At 34.9% G+C, this 13,290-nt stretch overlaps 1 protein-coding gene across 3 annotated transcripts in view; it reads right to left on the bottom strand.

The window, feature by feature from the left end:
* ZCCHC7 (zinc finger CCHC-type containing 7) overlaps positions 1 to 13,290 on the bottom strand; it is a 243,653-nt gene that overhangs the window by 226,557 nt on the left and 3,806 nt on the right. For all 3 annotated transcript variants that reach the window (XM_081236168.1, XM_081236167.1, XM_081236169.1), the window contains exon 2: positions 11,654 to 12,284. In XM_081236168.1, coding sequence (XP_081092294.1) covers positions 11,654 to 12,263 — 610 coding nt within the window. In that variant the 5' untranslated portion in view covers positions 12,264 to 12,284. The remainder of the gene's footprint in view (positions 1 to 11,653; positions 12,285 to 13,290) is intronic.

The following is a 13,290-nucleotide window of genomic DNA, read 5'->3' as shown; positions in this document are numbered from 1 at the left end:
GTTAACTTAAGTGGTGGCAAAATCACACAGCTGAACACAACTCCTCTCTGACTAACCATAAAGAACTATATACCAAAGTTAGTTTAACTAACCAAAAGTTGAAAATTAGATGATCTGTGGTACAACCATTACATTTCATGTGTTAAATCTGATAATAAAGGAAATTTCCCAAACTAGAACATCTCAAACAGAAGAATAAAGGGACTTATACAACAACCAAAGCAGTCACGGTATTAAGTACCAATACAAATATTCCACAACTTGAGACCTGATGGATTTTTTTACCAGTAACTCACCTATCTAGAACATTTAGGTTGAATATTATGTTTTTAGGGAAGTATTTCATATACATAAAAACCAATCATACTAGATTCAAATAAGAATACATTTATAGCAATACATAAGTTATATTTATTCTCCCACAAAATTTATATAATTTTTAAAGCAAACCCAAAAGGGGTGGACTAGATACACGGTACTGAATGAAGAACAAAATACTAATTATACGGGAGTGAGGTAGGTGATTTTTCAACAATGAAATTTTATTGACAATTAAAATCCTCCTTAAAAGTAGACAGTAATGCTATTTCTAAATATAACCATTGACAAAGTTCATTTTTGTTTAAATCAGACCATCTAACAATGAAAAATGGCTAGTGCAATACAAGGAGTTACAAGATTGATATGGTTGCACACCTTTTCTTTAAATAAAACCTTTCTTCAGTTAAATTTGCGAATTGTATCCTGAATTCCTCTCACCTGACTTTTCAAAGCCTAATTTTTGACTTACTTTAACTATTATTTATCAGCCATAACTAGTCTGTTTCCTACATCTTTAGAGTTTCTCATTAACTAAAAATATAGAAAGAGTATTGAAAAGTCGTCTAGAAATTGGGGCTTTCCCTCCCTAGAGTAGATAATTCTGTAACAGGAGCTAGTTACAAAGCAAAATCAGAAGTGACCTACGCACTTTAAGGGATTCCTAACAAAACAGTTTTTCTCAATGAGTAGCTCGAAACAGCATTCTTTCATCTTGAGGTAATTATAAGTTGACTATGTATTTAGGCAAAAGCAGAAGGGAAGGGTAAAAAAATTTTTCCCATTATAGAATTATGCTGTCTTCCCTTAAAATGTATTTGCAAAAGATGGGGAGAGCAGATGCTCTCAAGTCCACTGTTAATTAATTTTCAAAACTATAACAAAACTATGAAATTCTAATGTAAAAATGTCATAGAAATAAAAGGTACACACATCAGACAAGATCCACTTTTAAATAACCCATTATTAGACTGCCTTTATATTTGAATCTAAATATGTATTACAAAAATAATTTTTATCCCCAGAATTACATCTCCATCCAGAGCTAATGCTGTTAGATCAAGATTCAAAAACTAAAAACCAAGTCATATCTATTCTTGTAGATTTTCTTAAGTGTATCTGTATAATTTAAAAAGAAAATGTGACCTTACACATGGTGGATGCTCAATTAAAATATTCATTTCCTTATTATCAGCAGAATCAACAACAATCTGGCAAGTAACTCAAAATGCCAAAAACTTAACCATGACAATTACTTTAATTTATAACAAATCAATGCTTAAGAGATTAAAAACTTTTGGCTAAAAAACTTCCAGTAAGTCAACACTTTTACTAAGTGTTAATAATCAAGAGGAAATTAGCAAGAGATTAGTAAATTACCCTGAAATTAAATACAAATTTAGCAAAGTCTTAAAAACAGGATCAACTTAAGAGTCATGAATTTTCTGATTAGCCTTTACTCTTACAAGGGGGAAAAAAGTAAGTGTTCTCATTTCTGTACTTCTTTTGAAAAATGTCTGACAGTCTAATCATATATAGTTCATATCAAATTCTACCTTCTGACCATACTATCTATAAATTATACTTATCTTCTTAGACAAGTGATCTCTATATACAATAGATTATTTTTATAGCAAACAGCTATAAGAATTTTATATTTAAACACTCTTTACCCAGACATCAGGATTCAACTTCCTATGACAATTAGATAAGAATGAAAATCTTGCCATCTTATTTTATGCTTCTCCATTTCAAAAACAAACAAAAAGGTAGACCTGAAGATGACTACTAATATTTTAATGGCAACAAAACTAAGTCATTAGTTCAATAAACATGCTATTTTCTTATAGCATGCTATTATCTTATATGCAGTTTCCAACAAATTTAGTATATCTTATATGAAAATCAAATCAGTTTCTAAGAGAAACATCAAAAAAAAAAAAGTAAAATTTAATTCTCTCCCTAGGTACTTATTACTGTTGAAAAGAAAAGCTACTGTAAATGAATTTAGACTAAAAGTCATAAGTTGACTTTGGAAGAATGCATAGCTAAGTTGCTGATCAACAATGGAATCACAAAAATTAGCAACATACAATACCAACATTCCAAAATGTTATTAAAATCCAACCCAAAGCTGCCTTCGCATTTCTGGGATTTCTAATGAGATTTTCAGTCTGCTGAACAATGGCCATAAAAGGCTTTCAAACTTCACTCCATTCACAAGTAAAGTTGAAATTGAACATTTTTATTTCTTCTCTCCCTATGACAACTTCACCATGGAACAGTGAATAACACAGCTCAAGTCATTATGCTAATTAGAAATTAAATAAAAAGATGCCCTCACAATAGTTAAGTGTAAGGTGACATGCTACAACTACAGAAACAGTTCAAAAGCAGCTTTAGGAATTGTGTAGTGCACACTTACAAAAGCTGAAAACATCAGGGAGGGAGCTCTTTGGTGCTCTCTGTTACCAGAACTCTACCATGTGGCCACTTTTCAATTATAAGGCAGAAATTAAACTATACATCCATAAGAAGTATATCAAACAGCAACCCACTCTTATGACATATTAGGCCATAAGATCTCTCAAGAAATTATGACTTGGACTTGCTTGGTGGCGCAGTGGTTAAGAATCCACCTGCCAATGCAGGGGACACAGGTTCGAGCCCTGGTCCGGGAAGATCCCACATGCCGTGGAGCAACTAAGCCCATGCGCCACAACTACTGAGCCTGCACTCTAGAGCCCACGTGCCTAGAGCCCGTGCTCTGCAACAAGAGAATCCACCACAAGGCGAAGCCTGCGCACAACAAAGAGTAGCCCCCACTCGCCACAACTAGAGAAAGCCCGCGTGCAGCAACGAAGACCCAACGCAGCCAAAAATATATAAATAAATAAATTTATTTTAAAAAAAAAAGAACCTATGACTGACTGGTTATCTAATGAATACAGAAAGGGGGGGAAAATACCACCTTGAAGATGTGAAGAGCATTAAAAGGAAAGTTTAATTTATTTATATTTCGAAACTAACAGAATGTGTTCCTTTTCTATGTTAAAAGATGGTAAAGAACACAAGCTATGACGAGGCAAAGTTGTATTTCATGACATGCTCTACTTTGAACAGCCCTGCATAAAACACACATTTTAAGCAGCCGGTCACGTCCTTTGACTAACATATAGCATCTGGTCCATCTGAGAAAATTTTTCTATCTGCCATAAAGTTGCATGAAATATCCAATTTTTTAAAGGAAAAAAAAAGGAGACATATGAGCAAGAAATAGGTGGAAAATATTGGAATAAAATAATAACCAAGAAATCTTCCAACAGCATATGCAGAACATAAATACCCTTCCTCATTTAGGCTGAGGCGGTTTCTGAAAGGACATGCTATTAAAATGTTTAATCATACCCAGCCACATATTAAGCCATTAATTAAACATTAATGGTATCATATAGTTTTAGGGTTTTCAGCTTTTATTCTTCCTCCCTGCATTTAACCTGAACGTTAAATCCTATCCATTCTTCAAGACTGAGTTCAAAGGGTTACTTTTCAATTCACTCTTGTACTTTGCCTATCAGTAATAATCTTTTTTAAAAAGTCTATTACATTCATCTGGAAATGATTATGTATGTGCTGGGACATCTCTTGTATTTGTAGAAATGTATTTAACTCTGGTAATAGAGTGGACTCTCCATATTGTCATGCACTTTAAGGTTTCTAAAGGCAGGGACTACATAGCACTTCTTGAATCCCAACACCTTAACGGTATAGTGCCTGTACACTGTAAGCATCCAGTAAGTAATTGTTGGATTGATTTTAAGACTTCAGATTTAGGTTTTAACTAGTAGATCATAAAATGTCACTAAATCAAGTAAAATTTATTCAAATTAAGTGCCATATTAGAGACATGTTGTTCAAAAGCAACTTGGGTTCACCAAAAAATCTGAGAATTTCGAATGTAAAAACACCAAGTGGAAGCTATATGCCCATGCTTGCCACAGTGATAGTGAACTTATCCTGTAGTTAGGAGTTCTGTCAAATATTTTCCTATTACATTAATTTAGTCTATCCATTGTCTCATTTTAGCTTATAACCTTAATGAAATAAAATTTATTATTTTCCCAATAAAGGAATTAAGTTACCCAAAGTCACAGGTAATCAACTATGGAGCTGTAAAAGACCTAGTAGCCACCACTGAGAACCTATGTCCATTACCTCATTTCAGAAGTAAGCTTTAAACTAAGACTTGAGGGATGAGTAGGTATCAGCCAGGCAAGGTAGAAACTGATCCAGACATATATAAAGACCCAGATCAAATAAAATATGACGTATTTGAAAAACTGAAATTCAAGTAGGTAACCCACTCTACTCAAATTTTAATTAGTTATCAAGTCTTGGTTGAGTGCCTTATAAATACCAGGGATTCAGCAATTGCCTCTAGATGAGTTCTTCAACTTCTGAAAATGTATCCAAAACTTTTCTGTGCATATTTTTTAGGGGTGAAAGGGACTTGACACAAAAACAGTTAAAAGACTTACTGCACTAAGTCGTTAAAAGCCATAATTATACTTCAATTTCAATCAATTACTTCATGATTTTACTTTACTAAAGCCATAATTTCACTTCAACCTCATGTAGTACTATGTAAAGAGCACTATTCTATACGGAAAGGTAGAACTTCAATTAAATTCACCCAAGATTTGCTAGGTACCCACTATGTGCCAAATGCTGACAAACTATTATAAAAGAACAATGTACCCAACTGTACATACTGAAGGAGTTCTACATTAATGTAAAGTTCTACACCCTAAGAGTCACATACACTAGGAACTAACAGGTTTCTTCCACTTTTAAAAATGCTGAACTCTTCATTCTTTAAAAGGTATTTTCCTTTTAAAATCTGAACCTATTTAATTTTTTGCTAAATCTAAATCTTTCAAAATTACTAAATGAGAAAGAAACAGTAAGACCAGGAGTATAAGTATAGGTATAAAGCATGCTTCTGAAAGTGGACTTAGATTATAATACATTTATTTAAAATACATTTTAAAACTGTAACAATTATATTATTCATCAACTATTTAAAATTACTATTCATTCACTTCCAAAAAGTATTTGTTACATGCCTAATGTGTCCAGCTCAGATTAGTGTAGAAGACACAAAAATAGTCCATAGTCGTAGAAATGAGAAATATCTTTAGATACTATTATGGACTGATCTCCAGGATATAGTGTTAAGAGAAAAAAACAAGGTAGAGCGAAGTGTAGATCATATGCTACTGTTTACTTCAAGAAGGGGGAGGGAGGATATGAAGATATATACATATTTGCTTATATTTTTTTAATGTAAGGACAAACTATCAATTTTCTCTTAACAGTTACCCCTAAGAGGAAGGGTGGGAACAGGATGAAGACTGGACAGAAGGTAGACGTCTCTGAATATTTTTTACCTTGTCTTACTGATTTGAATTTGGAACATTCTAAATATTTTACATAATTATGAAACAAACTGAATTTTTAAAAGGTAATACTAAATATTAACATATGAAAAGCAAAATCAAACAAATGAACCTATCTATGTGTCTAGTTGATAGCACAATCACAGGGAGAGAAACCTGAATTTAATTAAGCTTCTAGATCTAACTACCAATGCATAGGAAATACAGGGGACAGTGGAGTATGTTAAACAGTATCACAAAATTCAAACTCAGGGAATTCTAGAGAATAAACAATCCAGTTAGTATAACAATTAAATTATTAGGAAGAAAAAAAACACATAGAAAAAAGAGATAGAGGAACCTAAGATTAAAGGACGTAAGTTACCACCCAACTACAATAAATAGATCTGATTCAAATAAACTGTAGGGAAAAAAATTAAGAGCCCATCAGGGAAATCTGAAGGCTGAAATCTGAAGGCTGGTTATTTAATGATAAAAGAATTATTGGTAATTTGTTTAGGTGTGATAATAATATTGTTTCTTAAAAAGAAAACTTATCTTTTAGAAATACATATTGAAATGTATATATGTACGTATACGTATATAAATAAATGAATGAAATGATATGATGACTGTGATTTGCTTCAAAATAATACAGGGACATGGAGTTACATATGAGAAAAGATTGGTCATAAGTTGATAATTGTTGAAGCTGGTTTATGGAACAGTGAGACGATTACGACATTCCAGTTTTGTATACTTTAACATTTCCATATGGGCTTCCCTGGTGGCGCAGTGGTTGAGAGTCCGCCTGCCGATGCAGGGGACGTGGGTTCGTGCCCCGGTCCGGGAAGATCCCACATGCCGCGGAGCGGCTAGGCCCGTGAGCCGTGGCCGCTGAGCCTGCGCGTCCGGAGCCTGTGCTCCGCAACAGGAGAGGCCACAACAGTGAAAGGCCCGTGTACCACAGAAAAAAAAAAAAAAAAAAAAATATTTCCATAGTTAAAAATTAACAAAGATTTAACAATTACTCCGAGAGCTAATAATATCCCTTCCCTCTGCAGGAAAATAAGTTGGTGATTATTAATGTATAAACTCCTACAGCACTTATTCCCATCATTTGGCTGTCATACACAATAATCCTTCCCAAACTAGAGATCACCCTCACAAATTAAAAAACATGCTGATTTCCTTTGGTGCATCTTTTCTTCAACCAAGAAATCTGTCTTTCTAATAAATGAGAATTGCAAGCCACTCCTACTGGGGATAATAAACTAAAGAAAGTAAAGGGTGAGAATTTTAAAAGGAGGACAAATGACAGAGCAGGTATCATTTACATAAAGAAGCATCAGGAAAGAGTAAAGAAAGTGAAGCAAATGAAGTTTGTTTCTAGACTTTAGAAATAAACTCCTACACCCATCAGTAGCGAGGGCTGAGAGTCATATGTAACAGGTACTGAAGCCCTGTGTTTTGGCATGGACTTATTATAAGCAGAGCCCTCATCATAAAGCTGTACATACTGAGGAAAGCTAGGCTGAGCACACCACCTAAGTGCTACATCACCAAGGCCTCCATGGAACCCAAGGAAGCTAACCGACAGCTTCAGATCATAAAATCAGAAAAGTATTAAACATTTAGAGGAAGAAAAAAAGAGGGAAAAAATGTCTCCTGGTTGTATATTATCTGCCTGATCGTGTATTCTAATTGTGTATTAAAGCAAAACAAACGTTTATACATCTCACTGAAACTGAAGTAGTGCGAAAGAGCCTCACATTTCCACAGAGCAAGAGTGGTGCTGCACTCATTACTACAAACTTAACAATGGAAAATATGGATGTACTTACATAGTCCTTCAGATCTTCATGTACTACCTCAAATTCACTAATCCTATTTTTAAAAAAGTTTTAGGTTTTCAACCACACCTATCCCCAGGATTTTGAGAGACTTAACTCCAATGGTTAAGAAGAGACTTCCATAAATTACTTAAGCTTATTATATTTTGTCTCTTCAATGAAACACCAAGCCACTTAAGGCTAAAACTATGTCTTTTACCACTTTAAATCCCCTCTATGTATTCTATATAGAGTAGCTGCTCAGTAAGTGTTTGATCATTTAGCAATTAATGAAAAACAAAGTAATACATATGGCAAAGAATTACTCTAAATAGTATCAAGAAGGCTTCTGAGGAAAAGACCTGTCCTCAAGGAGTTGCTAATCTCTTCTCTTATATTATATTAATATTTCAAATATGCCACAGTTTGAGGGGTTTGCAGAGGAGGGGGAGCAGTACACAAAATCATTATTGTTGCTGTTTAACAATCATCATCATTTCAAAAGTATGCCAGAATTTCCACAAACTTCCACTGACATGAAAAAATCTTTTCTCTAAAGACTATTATACAAACTGAACCAGATCTACCCCGAGGTCTATTTATGAATGGGATAATAATGATTAGAAAGTAACAACACATTCAAATAGGCATCAGTACTGAATACATTGCCTATTAACTAGAAAAAAATATAGGATTATGGCATTAGTAGATCAAGGAGCAGAGTAGGGATAAATTTCAATATAGATAGGAGGAACATACACTGACTGTTTGGAATCAAGAATTACTTGGAATTACTTAGGTCTTAAATAAATATTTTTACCAATGTTGCTAAGAAATAACAAAGAGCCTACCAGTCAATCAAATAGAAATGTCCAACATGACAAGTAATCATAAAAACTACTGCAGTTAATTGGAACCCTCATACATTACTGATGGGGATGTATAATGGTACAGCCACTGTGGAAAAGTTTGGCAGTTCCTCAAAAAGTGAAACAGAGAAATGCCAGTAATCTTATTCCTAGTTTATACCCAAAAGAATACCCAAAACAAGTATTCAAGTAAATACCTGTACATGAATGTCCAGAGTAGCACTATTCACAACAGCCAAAAGGTAGAAACACAAATGTCCATCAACAGATAAATGGATAAACAAAATGCAGGTATACAATAGAATATTATTCAGCCTTAAAAGAGGAACGAAGTACTGATACGTGCTACAATATGCATAAGCCTCCAAAACATTATGCTAAGTGAAAGAAGCCAGACACAAAAGGTCACATACTGGATGATTCTATTTACACGAAATATCCAGAATAGGTAAATCCATAGACAGAAAGCAGACTTGTGCTTGTCAGAGTCTGGGGCAGGAGGTTATGAGCAGTGACTGTTCAATCGGTGCAGGGTTTCTTTTGGATGTGGTGAAAACATTTTGGCGTTTCCCTTGGATGTGATGAAAGTGTTTTGGAACTAGATATAGGTAATGGTTCTACAATATTGTGAATGTACTAAATGCCTCCAAATTGAACCTTTAAAATGGTTAGTGTTAATTTCACCTCAATAAAAAATAAACAAATAATCCCCCCAAAATACAGTTCAAGAACATCCATGTTTTTTATTGTCTATAACATAAAATACTAAAATTGTTTTCCAGAGATTTCTCTATATACCTGATCACCAACTTTTTCTTCATTCCTAAAAGCCATACCTAAGTCCATCATTCCCTTTCCTCTAGAATCCTCATCTCCATATGGCTCAGCTACCCTTAACCCCATCCTCACCACCCCTCATCAATCCCTTTCATTTTGCCCTGAGAAACCCTAGTTACATTATGAGCCACCATCCAGTTAACCTGCTCCTCTTTCTGTGGAAAGATAAGCTTTCTTTTCAATTTATCAAGCTTTTCAGTATGTAAATGTGAAATAACAATAAGATACCCAAATGGAAATATTTGGCACGATGGACATAGAGAACCTGAATTCAAGAAAAGTGGCTGATCATAATGAACACATTAGTATTTGATGAAACTAGGTGTCATGTTACGGGAAGGCAATTTAGAGAAGGAATAGGCTAAATGACTATTTTGACTTTCTGTAATGTTTTGCCTAACCCTGGATCTTTTGGTTTCTGTCACCCTGCCCCAGGTATTACTGGAAAAAGTTATGAAATCCTTCAGAGTGAGTTCATTACAAGTTCACATTGTTTCAATTTTGATTGAATACTACTTTTAAGCAAGGCTTTTATTCTCTTATTGTTGATTTGTTAGCACAATGATTTCCAACCTATGAGCTTCAGACTCCTGGGAGCTGGAGAATTAGTTATCACAATGGGTAGCCAGAGGCATGCTTTATATAGGCCATATATGCTGCAGACAGGCCTTATACAGTATTTTTCAAATGTGTAGACAATGTTGTGGTTAATAAAATACAAAGTCATGTATGAGTGTACTGAATAGTATTTTGCTAATATGCATTTTCTCAATTAACAAATACTAAAAATATAACTATAGTTATGTGGGGCAGGGGGTCCACAAATTTTTTTGAAGTTGTCATCTTCAACATATTGGGATCCACTGCCTAACAGTATTCCCCATAACACCTAAACATCTTTCCCACACTCTAAGCCTCTAAGTATCCCCTGCCCAATTCCAGACCCACTTCCATTTTCCCAAGAAAATCAAACACATCCTCATATATTCCCTCACCTACCTCAATCCATCTGAATTTATTCTTTCTTCTCCACCTCTATAAATATTTGGTAATTTAGCAATTAAATGTCTCTTCCCTTTTAAGACTAATTCAGACAATATACCTGAGCCCATCTCTTATTTGCCTCCCTTACCCCAATCCACCAAACTGGTTTAATCTCTCCTTCAAGAGATTTTCCCCTTCCACCTAAAAACATTATCAACTCTCTCTTATTCTGACAAAACTTTACTTGACTCTGCTCTATGTTCTAGCTACTATTCTATTTCTTTTCTTCCTTTTGGTGTCAAATTCTCAGAGCTGGCCTACTACAGCCTGAGCCAGACACCTGTTTTGTAAATAAGATTCTGTTGAAATAGCCATCTCATTTTTTAAGATATCATGGCTGCTTTCCTACAACAAGGGCAAAGTTAAGTAGTTAGGCGATCCTATGGCTTGGAAACCTAAAATATTTCCTACCTGGCTCTTTAAAAAAAAAAGTTTGTCAATCTCTGGGGCTCCAAAGCTTCATCTACATTCAATATCAGCATTTTCTTCTGAGGACAAGTAGGTGCCATTAAAGGTTTTGGAGCAGCAGTAAAGTACTGAGTAAAGGGCATTTCAAGACTATCAATTTAACAACAGCATACAGGGAAGATACAAAAGATCATTTAGGAAAATATTGCAAGAGACTACACATTAAGCATAAAGGGAGAAAAATGAAAGGGACTTTTTAAAAGGATAAGCATCAATACAAGATGACTACATGTGACAGAAACAAAACTAACACCAAAATTTCAATTCTTGATTATGTGGCTCTCAAGAATTTGCATTCTCTCCTACAGTCTACTGTAGACTTACAGCTCTTCGTAGTTTTCTACATTACTGATTATGGAGTTCCTAAAAATCTTAATACTAATTCCATATCTTCTGTATACCAGGCATTCCCCATGCTTGCTATATGGCTACCTCCTGGGTAAGCAAATCACTTAGGAAGAGGCAGAACCAACAGAGTTGGCCAAATAAGAGCATAGGGCCAATGTCAGAGTTGGATGGAGTACTCACCTGTGGTACCAAGCAGAGAGAGAGGGGAACTAAGATTTCAGGTCCAGAACTGGCTCTAGCCAAACAGGAAGAAGCAGTTATGAATTTGCTTATAGCAGAAGCAGAGTGTCTTTGATATTCTGACATACTTTTCTGATGTTCAGACAGACCACCATTAAAGTGGCCACTGGTAAAAGAGTCTCATGAAAAACAAGCCAAAAAACAAGACCAAAAGGTGAGGAATTAAATGGAGCAGACCCTAATGGTCTTTTGTTTAGGAAAAGCCGTCTTCCTTATTAAAGATGATACTACTTTTCATAATGGCCAATATGATACTAACCTTCATTAACAGACTTTTCACACCCCACAAGATTGAGAAGGATATCGTCATCTTTATCATCAACTTCGCATCCCAGCAGCATCCAGCTTTCCACATTATCGCTTTCTGAAATGGTGCTCTCTTCCTCTTCACTTGAACTGACCTCTATAATCATGACCTCTTGGATTGTACCTGATCTCTCTCCAGGTTTAGTCTTCTCAATATCCCTCTTGCATTTCTTATCTGCCAACTCATTAGAGTGAAGAAAAGCAGGAGGACCTTGGGTCTTTTCTTCTGCATGGACTCTGAAATTCTTTCTTTTACATTTATAAATACTATCTTCATCAGACAGTGTGATGACCTCTGAGCCATCTGATAGCTGGATGACCTCACTATCTGAAAGGATAATTAAGTTCTTCTGATTTGGTTTACTACAGAATGATTCAGAATTCCCAGAGTTCTTCTCTTCATGTTCTTCCTCTTTGATGACATTATCAAGATCTTGGGCATAATGAACTTGGCTGTAGAGCTGAAATTCCACCTCACTATCAACACTCAGTTCACTAGATGACTCTTCACGATAAAGGTCATCTTCATATGCTTCTATGGTCTCATAGCCACCAAACATCATGGAAAGTCAGTAACCTTGATGCTGTAAAAGAGAAAGTCATAGAAAGAGTATATTTTAACAGCTCAGATCATGCCTGTTCAGTGCATAATGATACCACCTCTTAGAGTTAACTTCTGTGAAGGCCATTTTTCTCAATGACATATTAAAATACCTTTTTCTCTTAGAGTAGTACCATTTTTCAAGATTTCCTAAATTGTTATGACACACTCTAATAATGCTCAGCCCCTCCCAAATGAAAATTACTGCCAACAAACTGAGTTACAGTTATTAATGGAAATGTTATACTTCACAAGTATGTTAGAAAGGAAAAACAGGTTGAGATCCACTGTTTCAGACACCAATCACTTTTTCTCCACAATGTTAAAAATCACAAAAAATATTTTAGGTCATTCTCACTACTATTCCATCCATTCTTCACCTTTTCCCTGGTTCTGGTTCTGTATCTCATCTTTTCTGGTATACATTCTCACACAGGAATATTACTTCAATTATGACTAAAATCCACAAAAGGACATAATTATCATATTTACTGTTTTGGTGTATATTTGTCTTCTCAATTAAAAAATTAATCTCCAGGCCTTCTGATCTTTGACCAAAAGTACATAAAAATAGCTGATAAACCTAGTTTATTTCTGTGCTACCTATAAAGATATGTATGAAATACAAACTAACTGAAGACCTAAAATAGAGGTAAAACTCAGCTTTAGGAGCACTTTACTCTCCTACTGTGAGCATAGTAAATCCTGCTCATCCTTCAACTCTGTTTAAATATCACTTCCTCGGGGAAGCTTTCCTTGACCCACCAGATTAAACTGTCGACCCTTTATAGGTTTCCATGGCACTTTACATTTCAAAACATTCACATTTCTAATTACTAGTGCAATGTAAATCTCCCACAAGCACAAATCACATACCCCAGGAGGGCAGGAACTATATGCGCTTTGTTAAACAATGGATCCCCAAAACCAAGCAGAGTAACTGGCATTTAGCAAGACCTCTATAAAGGTCTGCTGAACTACCAAATGAA

This window comes from Mesoplodon bidens (genome assembly GCF_964165515.1).
Source record: "Mesoplodon bidens genome assembly, chromosome: 6".
Lineage (NCBI taxonomy): Eukaryota > Metazoa > Chordata > Mammalia > Artiodactyla > Ziphiidae > Mesoplodon > Mesoplodon bidens.
The sequence above is the reverse complement of the archived record's forward strand: the minus strand, read 5'-3'. Positions and strand labels throughout refer to the sequence as shown.